This window comes from Trachurus japonicus, chromosome 19, assembly GCF_045865225.1.
Source record: "Trachurus japonicus isolate A0001 chromosome 19, Traja_1.0".
Classification (NCBI taxonomy): Eukaryota; Metazoa; Chordata; class Actinopteri; order Carangiformes; family Carangidae; genus Trachurus; species Trachurus japonicus.
The window spans coordinates 10132969-10155487 of NC_140925.1; the positions used below are offsets into that span (position 1 = coordinate 10132969).

Here is a 22519-nt window from a genome sequence, read left to right on the forward strand (position 1 = left end):
TTTTACCTACAAGAACTTTATTCTAACAATATAGTTACAGTTTTTGTACAATAACAAAATGATATAAATATACAATACAGAAAAAAATGTATATACAGGCAACACTGACTGTGGGTGCACCAGTAAAGCTCCTGGTAAGGGTTTCCCTCCGTTAGAAATGTAAACAAAAGGAGGACGCTGTCTTGTGAATAAGATGGTACCATCGGTGGGGGGGTGGGGGCTGGATGGGAGGGGGGCGACTACGGCTAAGCAGCGCAGCAGCACGTCAATCTGAAATAGGATTGCTGCAGGTCACATTACAGACTTCTGACAGGAATAACTGCCATGCTGTGGCAGCAGGATAAGACAAAGAGACCCCTCGTAGAGGAAACGTCCATGATTTCCCTTTTTCCTCCAGGGTTGATGTTACAACACACATGAACAAGAGAAGAGACAATCTTCTATAGTCTACTGTAAAAAAAAAAAAGAAGAAGAAAGAAAACAAAAACAAACTAGAAAACTGTAAAAGTGCTTATGTTATTCATGTAGTTATATAATCAGAGTAAGACATTTTAAAATCAGTTAAGACTTACACAACAGCAAGTGAAGCAACCTTTCTATGTGAGGTTAGGACTTGAATAGATCCACTGTGCTTTTTTTAAATATAAATACATGATCTACATAGAAAACATGGGTACTTTTTTTTTAAATCTGGCATTGCATTTATGTATTTAACTCAACCATTTATGTCAAAAGTCAACCCTGTTTCAACCAGAAGCAAATCTTAATTTAGTCTTTCCTTGCTCTATAGTTATTGTTATTTAAGAGAATTGTCGCTCTGTTGTGCAACCACATTAATGTAAACACCACATCTTAAGTTTTGTGGCCACATGTGACGTTTAAACCCGGACACTGGAGATGGGAACATGTTATTATTGATTGTTGCTTTGAGTTTAGAGATCACCTGATATCAAGACAGGGGGGAAAAAAAACATAGAAAAAATAAGACAAAACATTGATACAGTATGACATGCATATTGTTTACCAGTGATGAAACCATCTTAGAAAACAGGGAAGTCTCTGAGTCTTACACAGTCGACAGCTCTAACTCGACCTGGAAGGGATATAAATAGTGCAATATAAACTGGGACGTCGCAACGAGCCAGTCAGGGACAGATGTTAACTGCATTAGGTAGCCCATGTTATTGTTAACTAATAATGACTCATCAGGGTTTCACTGGTATGCTGGGACAAATCTGATCCAGATACACTTTAGTTTTTACTCCATAATTTACATATTTACATACAATGCGAATTCCACCACAGGAAGTCGTTGAGTGTCTAATTGAAAGAATTAGCATGTAGAGAACTCACAGTGATGAGATTCCACATAAAAGTGACTTTAAGTGAGCAGGAACAATTGGTAATAAAAGGTGAGAATACACAAGGTGATAGACGGTTAACTATTTTAGCCATAAAAAGGTACAATGTTGGTGTGGTTGTCGTAATTTTTAACTGCTGTTTGGACACTAATTAAACATCCAGATATTGCTGTGTGGAGGTGGATAATAGTGCCACATTCACGTCACAGTAAAATAACTGAAATAATTGAAATTAATACAGGATAAAATCTTACTGATGAGTAATCCAGGTGATGTTCAAGTTGCTCTTTGGTCGGAAGCTGGAGAGCATGTTTTGGTTTTCTGGTAACCACTGTACGTAAATATTGGTTTCAGGTGTTATTATTAAAATTGTGCTATAATTTGAGCATGCTCTCCACTCCCATTTTACCCCAAAAAGCACGTTGAAATGGAAAAAAAAAATGTAATTTTTATTTTAAAAAATGGTTTTATAAAAAAATGCAGGTAAAAACATTCATTCGCACTGTGTAACCTATTCATCTAATGTGGAAAGTTCTGCATCATTAGTGAGATTCAACTTACACTACTCCCTTGGCTGGTAAAAGAAACAAAACAAAAAAAAAACGGGGAAGATATGATAAATTACTGCCGTTTGTTATACAATCGACTCTCTCAGGTTTGCTTGTAGGGTCAAGAGGTGTTGGTGGGGGGCAGAATGTAATAAAACCTCATTAGTAATTTCTACGGGCACAACGATGACGTTTGGCTCTACTGGTGGTTCTGGACCACACTGGGACCCTGGATAATGTGACAATGTCTCGGGATTAGGAGGCTCTTGGCTGGCTAGAGCCTCTAACGCGGCCTGCTCCATCTCCGCTGCCAGGTCCGCATTGCTCCCATAGAGCACTCCCAGCCTTCGCGCGAGCAGCCCCTCTTTTTCCGGCGGCTCTTCACCTTCGTCGTTCCTCCCGATCCTCTTGGCACGGTGCATGAAGGCGGCATGGCGTATGCAGCGTTTCAGCAGGTGCTTGCGGTACGCCCTTTGGATTACCACAGCAGCGGTCTGCTCTTCCTTGTGGCGTACGGTCGTGGTGATTGGCGCAAAGGAGTCCGAGGTGGGGTTGCTCAGGATGAACTTGGCCTCGATGCTCTCCCGCATTGCCGCCATCTCCACTGTGTCGCCCAAGACCATCTGTGTGACGGCCAACAAGACATCCAAGCAGTGGATCCTGTCCCCAATGACCAGCGGCAGATCCATCTCGATCAGGCGAATCCGGTTAGGCTTTGCCACCCGCAGCGGCTCCTGCAGGGTGTCGCAAAAGTCTGAGAGGCGACTGTACTCTATGAACTGAGTTCCATCAAGGTCAAACTTCTCCCAAGTCTCGTTGAACATCTCAAAGTCGTCCTCACAGAGCGCATCGCCACTCTCCTCCTGCGCCACATTGAAGTTCTCCAAGATGATGGCAATGTACATGTTGACCACCACTAAGAACGAGACGATGATGTAGCTGCAGAAGAACATCATGCCCATACCCGGGTTGCCACAGTCACCCTTTACATCCGTGCCTGGGTTCTCAAAGTTCGGATCGCAGTCTGGAGGATCCCTGTTCAGTATCGGAAGTAAAAGCCCGTCCCAACCTGCCGACGTTGTGATCTGAAACAAACAGATGATGCTGCCACCAAATGTCTCAAAGTTAAAAATGTCATCGATTCCCGCCCCCTTTTTGACATAGGCAAAGTTTGACATGGCAAATATAGAAAAGATGAACATGATGAGGAAAAGCAGAAGGCCGATATTGAATAGGGCAGGAAGTGACATCATCAGAGCAAAGAGAAGTGTCCGAATGCCCTTCGCTCCTTTGATAAGACGGAGAATCCTGCCTATTCTGGCCAGTCTGATCACTCTGAACAGAGTTGGTGATACAAAGTACTTCTCAATGATGTCTGAGAGCATTGTCCCTGAAAGGAAATGAGAAAAAAACAGCAGTCAGAGACAATGCATGAACATCTACAATACTGCCCCTTTGCATGTCTGTGAAATATCAGGTACCCACCTGCTATTGATAAGATAACAACGACAAAATCAAAAATGTTCCATCCATTGGTGAAGAAGTACTGTCGCAGAGCAATGAGCTTCAACGTGCACTCTCCGGTGAAGACAATGATGAAAGCCACATTGACTTTAAAGAGGAAGTCCTCCTTCTCGGCGCTCTGATCGTCCGTCTCCACCATCATGGTCACCATGTTGAGGCAGATGAGCACCATGATGAAGATGTCAAAGAACTGCTGACTGATGAAGTCAAACACCATGCCCTGGATTAGGTTCTGCAGGTCAAAGGTAGAAAGAGGGAGAAAGAGGGGGGAGGGGGTTGAGAAATACAAATCCAATAGGGTCATTTGGCCTGTTCACACCAGCAGTGTGCAGAGAAGGTCAACACAGAGGTCACTGACGACATCGCCGTGCATACCACACATGCCGAGCTGATGTGTAATAACTGTGGTTTACCATGTTCATACTTAACAACAGCAAACTGTGTGGATTATGATTACTACTGAATCTGTTCCAAATATTATCACACTATCACACACAGAAATAATGAACACATAAATTAATGACATACTGCTGGACGTGGGATTGGCTTTTGTGGCTTTTTCGAGCCGAGTTTCTTCATGGCATCGTAGTATTTCTTTTGTTCCTCAGTCATGAATATGTCCTTATCTCCAAAGTGCAGACACAACATAATACAATGATTATTAAAGGTATTTAAATTACATAACAGCATTTCTTAGACTTCACTTGGTGTATTTCAGACTCCTTCATATGACAAATATAATACTTATCTTTTTCTTTTGTTGGTTGAAATTGTCAATAATGACACCAATAAAGAGGTTGAGTGTGAAGAAAGAGCCAAAGATGATGAAGGTGACAAAGTATATGTACATGTAGAGGTTGATCTCATAAGAGGGTTGTTCTTCTACCTAAAAGGAACAAAACATTCAAATCAATAATGGAAAAATAAGAGAATGCAATTCATTTCTCTGTTATGACATTTTTGAATATATTAGGAGAGATGTTTGTGAGACAGGGCCGAGACGAGACAGGATAAAAGGTTAAACTGGAATTTGATACAAGTCTGGAGACACTTGTTGATCCAGAGACAGGGGACTCACTTTACCATCGCCATCTGGCACATATATATTACATATAGAGTATATTCAATTAACTTAAAGTGCAGGAAGGTGTTAGTAAGGGAGTGGAAAAATATGCCGCGTGAGCTGAGAGCATAACAACTGGATTTTCTAATGTTGCTCATTATGCCTATATATCCTGTCCTTATTAAAATAGTGAATTAGTTAAGCAAAATAAAAAGTTTTATTTCTCCATTCTTCTTCCCTATAGGATATCATGCTTGCTTTTTACTTCTTTTTATTGGTTATTATGGAAATCCAAACAAGTTTAGAAAATAATTTACATTCCTTGACCCATGTGCTGAGAGAAAAGCTAATGATAGGTTTGATTTGAACAAAAAAATAAATACATAAATAAATCTTATTTAATTGGTATCCGCCAGTAATTTTAAAAATCTGTCAGTAGTATAATACGGATTTGAAATTGTTCTAAATGCATAAAAACAACCAAAAATGCAACTGTTACATGAAATACATTTTCAAATATTGGTAACATAACATAGGCTATAAAGACATAAAATATACTGTACATCAAATTGGAAATAAGTGCAAGATGCTTTTCTGAATATCAAGTCATACTATAACACTACAAAAAGAAAGTGTACATACATAAACTACTATTTTGTATAAATGGACTACTAGATCGTAAATACATACCTCTCTGGAATCAACAGCAGCATACATTATGTCCATCCAACCTTTAAAAGTGGCCTGTAAACACAAAGGAAATTGTCTCAAACGTTTTTCACTGTATTAATCTGCTAAAGCCTCTTTCTTCAGCAGCAGTCCTCACCACTTGAAGCAGGGACAGGTATCCTTTGCCAACATTGTCATAATTGACCTTGACATTGACCCAGCGTGCTTCCTGTGTGGCCTCCTTCAAGGCCATGCAGTCACTCCTGTTGTTGACCTCTGACATGGGGAAAAGCTCCTCTGAGGTGGTGTTGATGCAGCGGTAAAACTTTCCGGCGAACAGGTTAACTCCCATGATACTGAAGATGAGCCAGAAGATCAAACACACCAGGAGCACGTTGAAGATGGAAGGGATCGCCCCAACAAGAGCATTCACCACCACCTGCACAACAAAGGGGACTTGTTAGGAATGTATAGATCTTATTTATGTATTTTGGTTGTAAGCCAGAACAAACATGGTTTAGACAATGCAATGCTCAGGCATTGCTGATACTCTTACCTCAGTCACTTCTGTTAAAGCAGCCATGGTGTGATCATGCATACAGCAAACACAATAAAGAAAAGCTGATCATATTAGTACAAGAATGCATTAAACATTCAAAATCAATGTTAGCCATGCACTGTGCTCATATGCTGGACCACAAACTTACCCTCATCCCTTCAAATCTTGACAATGCACGGAGAGGCCTTAGTGCCCTGAGCGTTCTGAGGGATTTGATTGGTCCAAGGTCAGAGTAGCCGAGCCAGTTGGCAACTAAACTAATCAGGGAGACCTGGGGCAGAATCAGAACATTTCCTATTCAAGTGTTACCACAGACTTTATCTGACATAAAGCATGTTTGTATGCATGTACTGTTTTGAAACGAGACATCAAAACTTACATCTACGATGAAAAAGTCTAACCAACACCAGGCGTTGGTGAAGTAGGTCTTAAAGCCGTAGGCCACCCATTTTAGGAGCATCTCGATGACAAAGATGTAGGTGAAAACTTTGTCAGCATACTCCAGAATAATTTTGATGGTTCGGCGTCTTTCTATGTTTATGTCCTCAAAGGCCTGCCAAAAAAGACATTTGATACTCAGATACATGTCCAAATGGTATTAGAGCGTCTTAATACTATCATAAAACAGTCAACATTTCTAAATCTGTAGCACTGGCGACAGCACTTACCAGAGCTCCGCTGCTGAGCAAGATCATAAAGATTATGAAGGTTTCAAAATAGTCATGCTCCACAATGGTGAAGCAAGTCCTACGCAGGTTCCACCATTTCTTGCCGCGACCTTGGGTGATGTCCACAGTCAGACATGGCCAGCGCCTCACACAGTCTGGACAGAGAGGAAAGGGATTAGCATTATAGATTTCAGCAAAATGAACACTGGTAAATATGTCACGGTTATTTTGACTCTGTTTTACAGGTTGGCTGTACCGTCAGTGAAGCAGGCCTCTGGCTCCACTGGCTCTGGCTCTTCTTCTTCCACTTCTTCTGGTTCAGGCTCAGGTGGTTTATAGTCCACTGTGCTGCAGACCGAAGAATCCCCATCACTCAAAGCACCCATCAGCTGGTTGAGAATCACACAAGCAGATGAGTTACCATGCAAAAAAATAAATAAATAAAAATGAAATAAAAATAAATGCACAATTAATTACAAGGGATGCTTTTTTTTTTCATAAATTTGGATGCAAATAAATTATGTTTGCAGTTACTCACTTTGATGTTTCTTGTCTTAAAGCTTTCATGAACTGAGTTTTCCTGTAATAAAGAAAAGTCTGTATAAGCACTGAGCAGTCAGACAAAGATATCCAGCTCTGAAGTTAATTTTTCCCTCCAAAAAAGTTTCCCACCACATCCACATCCACATCAACCCCACACTGCTAACTTTAAGTTTGGCTACATTATGTGTGACCGGATTGAGCCTGAAGTCTTCTTAATCTAAACGTGGTTTCTGTGATGTACAGGAGCTTCATGTGGTTTGTTTACAAAACGAAAATAGAAGCGGCGCTGCCTACTTCTTCCGGATTCGAAGGGTGTTGCTAGGTGACGAGCCGCCGGGGGCTAGCTGGTTAGCATGCTAAAGAAAAGCTAATTTCGTAAGCATAAAAGCGAATTTCAGTAATAGTAAAGAAACGCAAAAGAGACACGAGTCAACGCGGGTTTTGCTTTCCACCGCTGGTTACGGCTCTTCTTGGCGAGGAAAGGAATTAAGCTTGATGCTGAGCTGATGCTAGCGATGTAGCATTTAGCAAAATTAGCTATGTAGCAATTAGCAAAACAGTAGCCCTTCCACTCCTAATTTCCACAGGTGTTTCGTTAAACCTGGAACTTCAGCACAGGGATTAATTAAGGTTGTCAAACTTATTTACCATTAAGAATTACAAAGAAGAGATACAAGTTGTTGAGAATGATGAAAATATCAGTCAAGCAGAGTGTGTCAACAAAAAATGTGCTTTGTCTTTGAGTCTGCAAAACTAGCTCATTGTTTCCCCTACAGCATACATATAATCAAAGCATTCACTAATCCCCTGCCTCATTATTTAGGGTTAGGGTATCAAGGTGTGTAGTAAATGCATAATTTGTGCTTGATGGATCATGGTCAGGTTTTCAGCTTGTCTGACGTTGGATAGTGTTGTGCTTTGGCCAGTGTCATGAAATAAGGTGAAATGCTGTCTCTTCTACCACACTGTAATTTTATCCTGATTGGTTAAGCATACTGTATGTGTGAAAAAGCCTGCTAATATGATGAGATGATTGACACAGCATCAAGGCGAGAAAACCAGTTAGAGACAGACAGACAGACAGACAGACAGACAGACAGATAGTTTTCTTACTGCATCTTCTTGGTTATTTTCTTCATCTAAAATCTCAGATGAAAAGTCATTATCATAGTCAGAATTATTCGCCTCCTCCTCCTCATCCTCATCCTCATCCTCATCCTCCTCGCCCAGGATTTCAAAGTCTGACTCTCCCTGGGCGATAGGCACACTGAGGTTGAGCTCTCCGTCGACAGTAAATCCAGAGGGCCTGCCTTCGACCAAACAGTTAGGTATCCCATCAGCTGTTTTAAAACTCAGACCGGCATCCAAATGGTTCATTTCAATTCCCTCCATTTTAGGGTCCCCGTCATCCTCTGGACTTCCCTCGGGCTCCTTGGGTTTTCTGTCAAGAATCTGCAGGACCGTTCGAACGACAAAAGCTTTGAACCAGTCGATGCCCCGCGTGATCCTGCCGATAGCAATCTGGAGGTTGTTCATCTCTCCGTCGTCGTCTCCTGCCGAGAGGTTGTCTCCGCTGAACGAGCTGAGCAGTAAGGCCAAGAAGAGGTTGAGCACCTGAAGAAGGATACATGAAGGACTCATGAAGGTAATAAAAACACAATCTGATATTTGAAGTATAAAATGAATACAATTTCAACACCTTGTATCCTGATGTGAAAAACAAAAAATATACATGGCAGAAGATGCACACAATCTGCAGATACTTATACATTTGATTCAGCAATGAGAATTAAATGATCAACATTAACATTCATTCCTGTTTCAAGAGTCAGAGAATACTTTATAGTCCCATATGAATCCCCAAGCTTATGGTGACTGATTGCCAGGTCAAAGAGTGCCGACATTGCCTGAACTAAAGACGCTCTGGACTATCTCAAATACACATCACATATCAAATTGGGCCTGCGATGATGCATCAGTAAATATTATGTCGTCTGCCTCCTGTTGCAGACGTTGCTATCTTTAGTTTCTTAAACCTGTTAGTCAATTTCTCGGTTCTTGTTTCCCAGGTTTAGCGGGAGATCATGGTTACAAGGGCCAGTGGCAGGCTGATCTATCTCATGCCAGTGCAGGAGCTGTGAATCAGTAAAAGAGGGTTGAAGAGACAGGATGAGCTGCTCACAACTCAATCCCAGTATTGAGTTGTATAGTACCCAGTATAGGTACTAGACGCATGAGGTAAATTCTCAAAAATATTACTTAGGTAATTCCCCTGTTTACTTCCCTACTAATGCTGGTGATGTGAGATGTTCCTTATTTTGTGGGATAGTTTCACATTTTGATAAAAATTTCCTGGTGATTTTTCTGAGAGTATAACGAGAATAGCCAATAAAACTCACAAATTTCAGTTAAATCTGAAAGTACAGGCAGCAGCCAATAACCTTAGTTTATCTTATCTTTACTTAGTTTATGGAAACAAAATAAATTGTCCAAAAATAAATAAATAAATAAATAATTAACGTGCAAGATAATGTTTCTTTAAAACAAGGTGTAAATACTATTTTTTGTCTGGTATCTTGTCATCACCATGAAGTTCCCAGGCAATGAGCTGCATTTTAAATAGTGAGCTTTAGACACGGTTAACTTTCGACAGGGCCAGGTCTGCTGGTTCCCTCTGCCTTCGCTTCTAATGCCAAGCTAAGTGGCTGCTAGTGGTAGCTTCACATCTGATGGACTGATGTGGTATCAGTCTTCTTTTTCCCAACTTTGGGGAAAAAAGCAAACAAGTTTACAACAATTTTAAATAAATCTAGCTTTGAGTTTTCTTTATTATGAAAAACAACACAAAGCTCTTGAATTTGTGCTACATAATGCAAGCGCAGAGGATGCTGAAAGTCAATAAAGAATCCAATGCGATCTGAGATGTCAGCAGCATTTTTGAATATGAATGGGCTCAAGAGCAAAGATAATCAGCACAAAATGATCAGCATGTCCCTAAACATACAACTCTGCTCCATGCTGTCGTGCTGATAGCCCAGTATGATTACCTCTTCATCAATTATGGTTCAATCTCCTATCAAATGACTTTTCCTTAACACCCAGTCCCGCTGCCACCTGAGCTCTGCTCTCTCAGCTGTCTGTGTTTGTTCCCTCAGTGGCAGCGTGCTTACTTGAGCCGGATCTTAGCACATACCCAAGGTCAAAACCACTGTTTGGTGGCACAAGTCATTTGATTTAAATAGAATATCCTCAACCCCTCCCTTCCCATGAAGTGTTTAAGTGCACTATTTGCCTTTATGTCAGCACAGATAGTGAGCATTCATGCATCAGATGAATGTACGGTGGTGTATGGATGGAGGGTTTAGTAGGGAGGGGGGCACAGAGTGTGAGACACAAAAAAGGCATGATAATATTGGCACAGTGTGGTCAGCGCAGTACTTTTGTCAGCACTTGACGATGAGCCATTTCCTTTTCAATTCTATGAATAACCTTACAGGAAATGGTTTTGGCACTCATCATTAAATATGATGCCGAAATGATGTCTGCGAGTGATCATCTGTATAGCCTTCTTCTGTGAGGCCAAGATAAAATGTCAGGGTCACAGTATTGTCATGCTCCAGACACTCAGGATTCTTAACTAAACAAATTCACACAAATTCACCCAGACACTGACAATAGGTTAGTACAGATCAGTTTAACAGCACAAACAAACAGCTTGTGTGTTTAGGTTTTTGCCCATGCTGTAATATGCTGCAATGCCCCCTGATGGAAACATTTCTCCCCCCAGCTGTGTCTGTCTGTCCTCGGCCTTGCTCAGCTGAAGGATCAACAATAGATTGCTGAGATATGCAGACCACAAAATCTCCCGGCATTATAATAAGATAACTGTTAGATTTAGAAAGATTTTACAAAACAGGTTGTCAGCTTTACAGCTTCACAGCAGGGACAGTTGCTCAGTTTGGATATTGCCTGTGAGGTTGAGCTGAAGCATCTGTGAGCTTCTCAGGAGTGAGCATTAAGGCATAGTTTAATTGAGAGATAAAAACAGAAACACTGAGAAACAACAACTGGAAAATTTGATGCACAACTTGTGTGCTCAAATATCTTAGTATAGATTTAAAGCAAAAACACTACATCCACATTCAGTGACACAGATGGACACAAACATTTACCATTCACCAGAATTCACACTTACCACTAGATTTCCAATGACCATGACCATCATGAAAACAACCAGACACATCCCGGTTCCGGCCACCTCCATGCAGTCCCACATGGTCTCTATCCACTCCCCGCACAGGATGCGAAACACGATGAGGAACGAGTGGAAGAAATCGTTCATGTGCCAGCGTGGCAGCTCACACTCTGAGGAGATTTTGCACACACAATCCTTGTAATTCTTGCCAAAGAGCTGCATGCCCACCACAGCGAAGATGAAGACAATGATGGCCAGCACCAACGTCAAGTTTCCTAAAGCTCCAACAGAGTTGCCAATGATCTTGATTAGCATGTTGAGTGTGGGCCAGGATTTGGCAAGCTTGAAGACACGAAGCTATCTCCAACATGGGACATACACACAAACAAAGACAACGTGAATAAAATGAGGAAAAGTCACTGTGGTGAATGGACAGATATAAATTCAATCAATGTTTCTCACCAGACGGAAAGACCTGAGGACGGAAAGCCCCTGGACATTGGCCAGCCCAAGCTCCACAAGACTGAGAGTGACAATGATGCTATCGAAAATGTTCCAGCCAACTTGAAAATAATAGTAGGGGTCCATGGCGATGAGCTTGAAGAACATTTCAGCTGTGAAGATCCCAGTGAAAACCTAAAGTAGTAAAGATTTTCTTTTTACAAGAATTGGCAAGAATGAAGACTTCTGCTCTATCATTGCTGCATTGAAATTCAAAATCCAACGAGGTGCATATTCACCAGATTCCCCACTGAGAGCATGTTGTCGAACTCGGGTGTCATGGGGTAGTGCTCCATGGCCATGAAGAGCGTGTTGAGCACGATGCAGATGGTGATAGCCAAGTCAACAAAGGGGTCCATCACCACAAAGAGCACCCATTCTTTAAAGGTCACCCAGGACTTGCAGCAGTTCCACTTAAGGAACATGTCAGCAAACTTATACCAGCCAGGTGGGCATGGCCTCTGTGCATCCTCCAACTCTAGATAAAGACATACAAAAAAGGAAAAACAATCAGATAGTCTACCATCAATTTTCTGAAAGTATCTGTGTTATCTGTAAGTGATAATAAGGAAGCAACTCGCAGAATCCTGCCAGGCCACTTCATAGCTGAGCTGAAATAGCCCAAGCTTAACACCGTGAGGGTGCAACTCTGAAAGCTGATGGGGATTCCTCCTGCACACAATGTGATTAGCCTGATCATGGCAAGCACTGAACAATGCTACTGTATTAGCATGGGAGAAATGAGTGTATAATGTTTACAACTGCTTGATAATCTAAGCAATTAGAACTCACATTAGAGCTTAGGCTCTATGAACCTGCAACTAAGCCTTGTGTATTTCTTCATTCCCTGACGGCACTTGACACTCACTACTAGATACTTGCAAGCACCCTGCTGCTTAAGCCTCATGGTGTTGTATCATTTGTTTGTTTAAATGTAATCCAAGCTAGAAAATATTTCTAATTCTGTGTGATGTTTGCTGTATTATCAGCATGAGGTTTCTGTCTTTATTGGCATTGTACCTCCCATAGCAGCTGTAGTGAGGACAGTCATGGCACTAGAGGATCTCTGTTTCAGGCCCGATCCTTCCACCTGAAGCATGCTGTGCACAGAGCCCAGTGACTTCTCTCCGAGTTCGTAATCTACAGCAGACTGTAAAATATGTTGAGAAACTTTGAGCACACACACAGATTTGTCTCATGAAGCTCATGAAGAAATCTCAGTAAATCGACTATTACTAACCTCCTTCAAAGTTGGTGATCTAATGAGTAGATGAGGAATGATTCTCCCGTTACAATCCTTGATGAATTCGTCATGTTCAAGACTCCTTTCATCGTCTGCCAACTCGGATGATGTATGATGACTGAGCGATTTCTTACTGGTCAGAGTGGCTCGGCTCCCAAGAAGTTGAGCCTGTGGAGTTTCTGATTTATTTAAACACTACTAACCGCAAACGCTTGTTTTAACTTGTAATAATCACTCTAACTTGTGGATGTTGTGAGCAGGTATATGTAGTAGTGGGTATGTAGGTATTGGAACCAAATAGCTATGTGTGGTTCCAATACATATAACCTTAACCTCATAGCAACAGCAAATATTGGCCAGATACCAGTGCTCTCTTCTTCTAGAAGCTGCATGAATATTGTATCTGTGGTCACTGTAGATCACCATGACATAGTTGATACCTGATCTGGTCATTAACATCAGTATTGGTAATGATTCAGTCTATTGGATCGGTGCATCTCTAGCTTGTTGTATCCTTTACCTGTTCTTGATTCTTGAGTTGCTCTAGTAGCCGCTGGAACTCCTCCTCTTTCTCTATGGCCTCTTGTTGAGTTGCCTGATTCTGCTCTTCATAAGCCATGGCTACCACAGCCAGGATGAGATTGATGAGGTAGAAGGAGCCCAGGAAAATGATCACGATGAAGAACAGCATGTATGTCTTACCAGCCGCCCGCAGGATCTGTGTTTGGACCAAAAAAGAAGCTACGAGAACTAAGGACAAATTTCATAGAATAGCTTAAATTCTAAAATGAAAAGTTTGGTTAGAGGTCATGAGTCTGTTTGTTGCAACAAATGAAAGAAGTGCCAACCAGCTGGAAAAGGTTCTCCCAGTAGTCCTGGGTCATGAGTCTGAAGAGGGCCAGGAAGGACCAGCCAAAAGAGTCGAAGCTGGTGTAGCCATAGTTGGGGTTCCTCCCAGCCCTCATGCATGTGAACCCTTCGGGGCACTTTCTATCAACAGGGAAGAAGAGTCAGCATGCTACAATTGCTCTCCCCTTACCCCATACTGTTGTGACATATGTAAATGAGATAGTTAGGGTGGCTAATACATACCCAGCATCAGAGCTGTTCCCACAAAGCAAAGCATCTAGGCTGCCCTCCACATAATAGTGATTTTCTATAATCAAACAAGAACAGAAATGCTGACATCCACCCCAAAAATGTAAAGCTTAATTAAGAGACACAATCCATAGTAAACATACCTGTGTTTTCTATATATTCCTTAAAATTAAAGGTACTGTTGTAATATGATGTATAGTTGGTACTGTTGATGGACACAGTGTCGTTGAATGCCATTGTGGCATTAAAAAAATCAGTTTCATTTAAAATGGGCCACCGCACACATTTTTGACGTAGATTTCCCATGAAAAGCTGAAGGCCAACAAGGGCAAACACAGCAAGAGCAAAGACGGTCAGAATCATGACATCCACCATCTTCTTCACTGACTGGATCAAAGCGGCCACAATGGTTTTAAGACCTGAGCAAACAGACATATGTGTTATTGACAATTATATATCTGAACATCATACAGCACTGCAACAACAAATGATTTCAATAGTATCACAAATTATTCATGAAATACTGTGTATCATCATACTATTTACCTATAATCACAAAAAATAATATCACCAACATATCAAATAAAACATCAACGCTAATTGTAAATTAGTTGTAAATGTTCTGCTTTAGCAAACTGCACAAACACACAATAACATATTTGGACACACACACACAAATCAGTGTATTAAATATTAAAAATACCAGGAATCACAGTAATTGTTTTGAGGGCTCGAAGCACACGAAATGTCCTGAGGGCTGACACGTTGCCAAGGTCAACAAACTCAGTGACGTATCTGTGGAAGGACATAATATAATAAAAAAAAGTCGCCAGCAAGATTAGACACAACATAGTATCAATACACGCATGTATGAGAACTATCCACATACACAGCACAAAAACAAATCTGCAACATATCAGGTTTCATATGAACATAAAGATCATTTGTTTCAAAAATATCTAGTTTTGGATCTGTGTTACCTTTAATTTATGCACTATAAATGCTGATTAATGTCACAATAAGGTCATTTGAAAAATGTCTCTGATTTTAATGTGATTTCACAGTTGGATAAACGTGTGCTCAGATACTTACGCCATGCTGATCACCATGAAATCCAGCCAATTCCATGGATCTCGAAGGAATGTAAAAGATCCAACACAGAAACCTCTCGACAACACTTTGACTGTTGCCTCAAAGGTATAAATACCGGTAAAAACATACCTTGACAGAAACAATGCGCCATGAATAAGTATTACCAAAATATAACACAGGAATTATTGATACCAGAGAAAGTGGTGTAGTACTCACTCAACGGTTTTACTCCATGCTGGTGGGTTGCTCATTGTCATGAATACACAATTCGACAGAATCGTAATCATGATGAACATGCTAAATAATTTAATCCAGAGTTAAGGAAAGTACATTACAGGTACAGTGTAAGCAGATGTCCCAGCACTTGACCCAACATTTAAACCTAAATTCACAAATTAATTCAAAAGTTATGGCAACAATAGTCCAAAGGATATGAATGTATGAGAATTTTGATGGCTCCTCTCCTAACCAAACTAAAGGGGCTCAGAATGTAGCAAGCTGGTTCAGCGTTGAACCTGAAGATCGTGTTTCCTTTGCTGATCACAATGAATGTCTGAAAAACACAAGAATTATTTGTATGAATACAAGTGAGTCCAAAAATAACATTTCAATAAATACCTAGTGATGACAATCCTGAAATAATAAACTAACTAACATATGCATACCATGAAACTGTATATGTTTCGTAAAGGGATAGTGTATGCAGTTGTAATAACAAATTTATGTCAAGTAATACATCCTGTCGTAACGTGAGGTTACAGAAGGACAGCGTCAAGCTCATTAAATAGTGGTTGTGCACACTTGTTGTGTGCTTCAGCAGACATTAATGGCCATGTGAGACAGACTTTTTGTGCTTTGTAGAAGGGGTCCAGGTCCTCCAGAGGTGTGTTGAGCAGCTCTGATGGAGCGTCGCCATAAATCATGGGCAGACTCTTTCCCGCCTCCAAGTCAGCGTTTGGGACTGCTCGCTCTTGCTCCTCTTGACCCTCTACTTCTCCGGCCTTTTTACTTTCCTCCGCGAGCCTCTCGATCTCCGCCAGTGACTTCTCGGTGAAGGGGCGCAACGCATAGCTGACTGGGGGAGGGAGCAGGTTTGCCATCTTCGCATCGCGAAGGGATACCGCCTCACCAGGGTTTCCCTAGAAGAAGCTGGAGGCAGAACATATCAGTGAATACAGGAAACACCATGCGTTGCCAACCACAGCTCTGAGATGGGCATTGAATGCGTAAAGCATCGAGCCATGACCCCAAAACCTTAACCATTTTCAGCTCAACACGAAAATTTTGATTTAAACTTTAACTTAAAAAGACCTTTATTGTCCTTACGGAAATTTGTGCTGCACAGCAGCTGAACAATCCTCACATTTCCACTCAACACAATTCATATGTTAAAACCTCTCCTCCCATTTCCAGTCAGCACAAGTCATACATTAAAAACCCATACATATAAAATAGGATTAACAGTCAATGTCTGCAAGAGTCCAGGGATCCTGTAATGTGTGGATGTGTGTGTCTTCTTCTCTTTTTTGTGTGATTGTAAACACCTTTAGTGGTCTTAGAACAAACAATTAATTGAAAAGAATCAAAAGAATAATAGATGATCTTTTAGCATTTATGAGTATGAGTATTTATGAGTTTCTTTTTCTTTCCCTCCCTCTTTCGGTGGCAGCCGCTTTAAAACTGGACCCAGTCAAAGCAGATATTTGAAACCCATGGTAAGGGACCACATGTAGACACAGCTTTGGTTTGAAGGGTCGCAAGCCATGTCTCCACAGGTGTCCAAAGTGTTGGTAACGATTGTGGGTCTCAGTTTCTTTGATCTGTGTCCAAACCCATCACCCTCGATCACTCCTGCCCTCTGCCCTGCGCCCTACATCTCTGATCCGACACACCTTGCCACACCATGAGCACCTAAAAGTGTCAAGACAAGTAACAAAATGACTAGACGCACTCAGGGCAAGAGCTTGGACTTTCCCACCCTTCTAAAGAGACCATGACATTACTTGTGTACATCAGATTACTTATTAGCTTAGCAGACGCTCCATGCTGGGTCCAAGTGGCATTTGCTTACGTCCTTTGATGTGTTTAGCAACCACTCAAGATCACTTGGTTTCTTCTGGTGCAACTAAGGTTAAGCTGTCAGGGACACAATAATGTAGTTAACTGTCAGACATGTGTAGATTTTAATAAAAAACATTTGGGGATACTAAAAATATGAGTTGGCACTGCTTTTCCATAGGTGCTAGTAAGACTATAATCCTGACACTGGTATTTTATCTAACAAGATGTATACGTACGGGTACAAATCTCGACATAAATAGGTTCATAGGAAACATGTATTTCCCAAACAGCAACTATATTAATATGCATTGTGCAGATGTAACTTTCTAAGTTTTAAGCTTTGTGTTGTCAACCCATTGATCACACAACTTTTGTCATCCTGGTCGATCAAAACTGACCCGACCTGTTCCACCTGATTAATGCACTATAACTTTTAATCAACTTTTCACTTTATTTAGCAATTTTATGGTCAACGGTCCAAATTTACATAAATGTATACTTAATTTTGAGTCAAAATTTAATCATGTTAAAGAAAAACATATTTCTGATATAAAAAGATTTTACTATGGGTCAAAATTTGACTCCAGGGCAACAAAAGTTAGCAACTGAATCCAGAAAACAAAGCCGAGCCCTTCACAAACACAGAACAATCAAAAGCTGCCTGTTGCCTTGTAACATCCACTTGCAACTTCACTTAATGTTATGGACCACAGATACAACATTAATTGCCAAAACACACAAACGAGCTGGCAACAGATTGAATAGCTGTTGAGTTCACGCACAGAGGCCAACTGAGCCGTGAGCACGCTGGGATGGACTGCAAGAGTGACAGCGATAGCCACCGATTGCACATATCAATTCGGGGGGTATAATGCCCACTCAAACCGCCTCGCTTGAGCAGAAACGATGCATTCACACACACGGGAGGGGACGCACACGTTCACACAGATACGGTGGCTGCCCAGCTGCTACAGGCAATCAAGACGGAGCGTCGTGTTACAGAAGCCCGATGACTCTGCTCATTCCATCCTGGCTGAGCCTTTGCTCTGCGCCTCACATCCCTCCGATAAACAGGACAGCATGCCAACTTATCTTACCGAGCTGACTCCTCTCCCCTACTACCTTCTATTTCACATGGGGCCCCAAACACACTAAGCTTCCGCCTCTGCACCCTTAACAGCACTTTACAACCCCCCTGCCACCACCCCCACCTCCACCATCCTGCTATATGACACTTGAGGCTCTAAATCCCTCTTCATACAACAGGACTTCAATCATGCCATCTCGCCTCTATCACTCATCAAAGCTGCCATCCCCGATCACTCAAACACACCAGATACCGACGGCCCCCTTCAATTAAAAGTAAAACACGGGCACTTTATCTTACACAGGTATTCACAGTGTTTATCAGTGTCATCCAGTCACAAGACGACCAGCACAATGCTACACCTACCACCTTCTCCCTCCACACTCCCCTTCAGGCCCTAGTTTCAACCCCTCATCATCCCATTTCAAAACCCCCCATTCTGGGAGACGTGGGCCCCGCTGCCCTCGACCGTGAGCCAACCTTAAAATACACATCCTGAGAATGGATGTGTTTCTCTGTGGCTTATGGGGAACATTTCCTGATTGCATTACATCACACAGCTACTGCTAAAGCCATCAAATGTTCTTTTTTTAAAAGAAGCTGGGTCCCTCTGTTGAAAGCCTGCCAATCTTTAAAAAAAGGCCTCTTGCTGAGGTTGTTGCCTTATCACCGGCGTCACGTAGGTAAATAATACGCTTTGGCAGCATGTTAAGTTTTGTAGCTACATTTATCAGTGTCTCTACATGAAAGAGCCAAGAGTGCACAGCCAAGACTGGGATATTTAGTGTCAGTCAAAATAGATTATGTATAGCACACTTAAACTCATCATTAAACGTGTCTAGAAAATATGATCCTGTCTCAGTTTCTAAGATCAAGACCAAAAAGAACTGGTAAGTATGTGAAGAGTGATGGAAGAAGTGCTAGATCCAGAAATGTGAAATGCAGTACAATACGAAGTGTTGTAAAGTAAAATCACTTTACTCATTATTATATTTATCATTATTTTGTCTCTTAATTCTGATACGTCAGTGTGTGTAAGCAGCATTTAGTCATTGTCACTACTCAAAGGAAAGCTACGTTATGTATTTTAATAAGGTAGTTTTGTCAAGTGGTTCTCAACCTTGGGGTCAGGCCTTGCGAAAGAAATCTGAGGGGTGTGTGTGTGTGAGAGAGAGAGGAGAGAGTACGTGTGTGTATGTGAATGAACTCAATGACATTTGAAATGTGGAAAAAGGGCTTCAACCTGGTCAACACTCTTCTGTTTGACAAGATGTTACAGGTTTGGTAACCACTGGTTTGATCATTTTAATGCATTTTGAATCTTAATATGTGTTTTCTTATGCAAAATCATCATCGAAGTGACTTCCTGTCAAATACTGTGTAGTACAGAAACATGTACAATAAGTCCCGCTAAAATTAAACTGAGGTCTAAAATCTGTATTTCCCAATGTGACGCTTTTAGAAGTTTTACAGTTCTCTTCCCCATGGCTGACTGTTTCGTTATGTACACTGGTCTTGTGCAGATAGAATGAGTGGGCATCTCTGAGTTTATGTTTCACCTGAGCGTAAACCTCCAAAGATAAAGCTAAATGCAGCCACTGTACCGGCCTAAAAACATGATGGTTGCGAGGTGCGAGGTGCAGCCCAGGTCAGTTTTACAAAACATTTCTGGGTACAGATTTAATTATTTGTTAGTCCAATTGCATGTCTTCCTTTTGAGTAATATAAAAATGGATATACCCATGTAGCCTACCTAAAAAAATAAATTGAGCACAGTTGTTGAGTTAAACCACTTCAAGAGTCTTGCCGCAGACAATCAGCTCATTACATGTCCATGCTTGCTCAGTGGCTGTGGACAGGTGGCAAACTGAGGAAGAGGGTGGGAATGTTAGATTTCAGAGGCCTTCCCCGAGAGTAATATATATATCACCTTGCATGTCAGTGAGGGCCATGTGACCTGTGACATTCTGGCCAAGGATATAGACTGGGTAATGTAGACACCTCTTCGTCACACTAGCCGGCCGTGGAATGTGAATGCCAATATTCACCTCCGGAAACCAACCAAACTAGTTTTTTTGGTTTTGTCACAAGGGCAGCCCAAGTTGACACAGTTTTCACCTCATAAACAGTGAAGAAGATTAATTCACTAGACTTCAGGGTCAAATTTCCTAATGTGATCCATGAAGCATATTGCCAGGCAGAGCTTTGTTCTCCCTGTTGAAGTCCAAACCAAACATACCAGTGTCACAAGTATTGATCCATTCCTTGGTAAACATAGACGAGTAGAAACTTTACTCAGTTGTTGAGGCAATGCCCATGTTTCCTGTGCTACAGCGGAGAAGTACCCAGTATTTTAATCAGTTTTAATGACATGTTGTCTTAACTCCGGTGCCCTGGAGATGCCAGGCAGTTAAAAAGACAAGTCCTGTGGCCACACGGCAAATGCCTGAGTCCCCTCATTATTACAGCCCTTACTGCCCCTGGTATGTGGTTAAGTTGTAAACGACAGATCTACAGAGCAAACAAGGGGCTTTTATCCACACGTCCTTTGACATCTGCCGTGCTCCTGTTCCCCCTGTTTTCTCACGGGGTCAAATCGCAACACTGTGGTTTGCTGTCTCCCAGCTTGCTTCAACACCCTGTCACCCACCAGTTAACCTTGTATTTCAAACCCTATAGGGAGCCACATTAAAAACAGACCTCTCCACCTGTTGCTGCCTCCTACCGTGTCATTGTATGTTGCCACTAGGCACATTTTGCACTTCAACAAACTGGACGGAAAATGATCAGCATGTTCAGGGCCTCGGTAACTACTCAGGGTCAAGCCCCTGGTGTCTTTGACTCTTATTTTGATGTCTTTCTCAGATGTGCGACCAGGAGACTTAGTTGCACTATATCTCTACATGCATTATGTTGCTGCTAAGAGGACAGCTGCTGTCATTCACGGTATGCTTCTGTCGCTGCATACCGAGGAGCTGTGAAGACCAAGCGTAATCTCCCTGGTGCAGGCGGGTGGTCAGATGGTTAAGAGATACATACACAGTAGGCCTACTGGTTTATAAATCCAAACTTTAAACAATGTGTCTCTGACTTATCTAAGCCCAGGAAATGTTTCATCACATCCATCTTGGTCTCCTCTATAACAACAACATGATATTAAGAGTATACTAACAGAGAGTCCTATCTAAACTAGTAGATGACTAATAAAGTAACTTAAGCTGTTTTGGAACAAACCATAAACGTAAGATTAACTTTTTTTTTTACATCTCCAGGAGTAATGTCATCCTCAAACAACTTTCTAGCTGCTTTCTAGATCGGTGCGGTCTCAAACTGACCCATTTGGCCTTTGCACTCGCTGCACAGAAATTTGAGTAGATTACATGTGAAAGTGATATAGAGAATATTCCATCCAGCTTGTGTGAGACCAGGGGGAGCTATTATCATACCCATAACACCAATCAAGTCCATAAAAAACACACAGACATCCACGAAGGAGCTGCTGATGTTTGAAACATCTATCTAAAACAAATCGTTAAAAAAACACATGCAGTTTCTGTCACATACAGTCCCTTGGGGAAGCAACACAACAGTACGTCGCTGATTGAACTGATCAAATACGGTAATAAATTTTGAGGAAAAAAGATGCACTTCTTTAACCTTACTTCACCTTTTGAATACTCTGGAAATACAGAGGCCCAGCCAAGCAGTCACATGGGCTCAGTTGGTGAAAGAAACTCAAAACCGACACCTTGTGCGTCCAAGAACATGTGATGCGAGACACAAACACACTTAAAGGCAGAGGAAGACACAGATACATATTTACATATTATGTGTGTTTGAAGCCACATAAATATGTATTTTATGCAATGTACCAAACATGGGCTGACAAGGGTAAACATATCCGCTTTGAATGAGGAGATTTAGCTTAAATTATGAATTTAAAATATCTAAGAAAAATGATGCAATATGCAAATAAAACTTACTCTAAGAACTTTAAAACACCACCTGACGAAACCCGTCCATGTTGAAATCTGCATTGGTTCTACCGCTGGAGCTTCACTGTAGGAGCTCGGCCTGTTACATAAGGGCTGCAGGTGCACTGTTGACAGGAATCTAATGTGAACACCAGTCTCCACGTCCTCCCCTGTGTCCAGAGATCTGCTGTGCCTGCATGGGGCCAGGCTGTCTCCGTAGTCCCACACTTCTGATTGGGGGCAACAGGGATTAACGGTGGAGAAATGGAGGGGCATGAGCATCCACAGCATCACAGTATCTTGCCCATTTGCCATGAAGACATGGGCTAAAAA

At 41.6% G+C, this 22519-nt stretch overlaps 1 protein-coding gene across 2 annotated transcripts in view; it reads right to left on the reverse strand.

Moving 5' to 3' along the window:
- scn4aa (sodium channel, voltage-gated, type IV, alpha, a) overlaps positions 1 to 22519 on the reverse strand; it is a 23375-nt gene continuing 856 nt past the window's right edge. The window contains exons 2-27 of one of the 2 annotated variants that reach the window (XM_085761507.1): positions 15910 to 16213; positions 15499 to 15617; positions 15281 to 15370; positions 15065 to 15193; positions 14676 to 14767; positions 14116 to 14391; positions 13967 to 14030; positions 13723 to 13864; positions 13395 to 13592; positions 12872 to 13042; positions 12652 to 12781; positions 11871 to 12109; positions 11593 to 11766; positions 11131 to 11487; positions 8049 to 8549; positions 6931 to 6972; positions 6649 to 6781; positions 6393 to 6547; positions 6104 to 6277; positions 5873 to 5995; positions 5323 to 5604; positions 5187 to 5240; positions 4182 to 4319; positions 3962 to 4066; positions 3395 to 3665; positions 1 to 3299 (exon numbers count right to left, since the gene is read on the reverse strand). In XM_085761507.1, the coding sequence (XP_085617633.1) occupies positions 1996 to 3299; positions 3395 to 3665; positions 3962 to 4066; positions 4182 to 4319; positions 5187 to 5240; positions 5323 to 5604; positions 5873 to 5995; positions 6104 to 6277; positions 6393 to 6547; positions 6649 to 6781; positions 6931 to 6972; positions 8049 to 8549; positions 11131 to 11487; positions 11593 to 11766; positions 11871 to 12109; positions 12652 to 12781; positions 12872 to 13042; positions 13395 to 13592; positions 13723 to 13864; positions 13967 to 14030; positions 14116 to 14391; positions 14676 to 14767; positions 15065 to 15193; positions 15281 to 15370; positions 15499 to 15617; positions 15910 to 16164 (5718 nt within the window). In that variant the 5' untranslated portion in view covers positions 16165 to 16213 and the 3' untranslated portion in view covers positions 1 to 1995. Of the gene's footprint in view, positions 3300 to 3394; positions 3666 to 3961; positions 4067 to 4181; positions 4320 to 5186; positions 5241 to 5322; positions 5605 to 5872; positions 5996 to 6103; positions 6278 to 6392; positions 6548 to 6648; positions 6782 to 6930; positions 6973 to 8048; positions 8550 to 11130; positions 11488 to 11592; positions 11767 to 11870; positions 12110 to 12651; positions 12782 to 12871; positions 13043 to 13394; positions 13593 to 13722; positions 13865 to 13966; positions 14031 to 14115; positions 14392 to 14675; positions 14768 to 15064; positions 15194 to 15280; positions 15618 to 15909; positions 16214 to 22519 lie in introns of those variants that run through there. The other variant, XM_085761506.1, reaches the window with a different exon arrangement.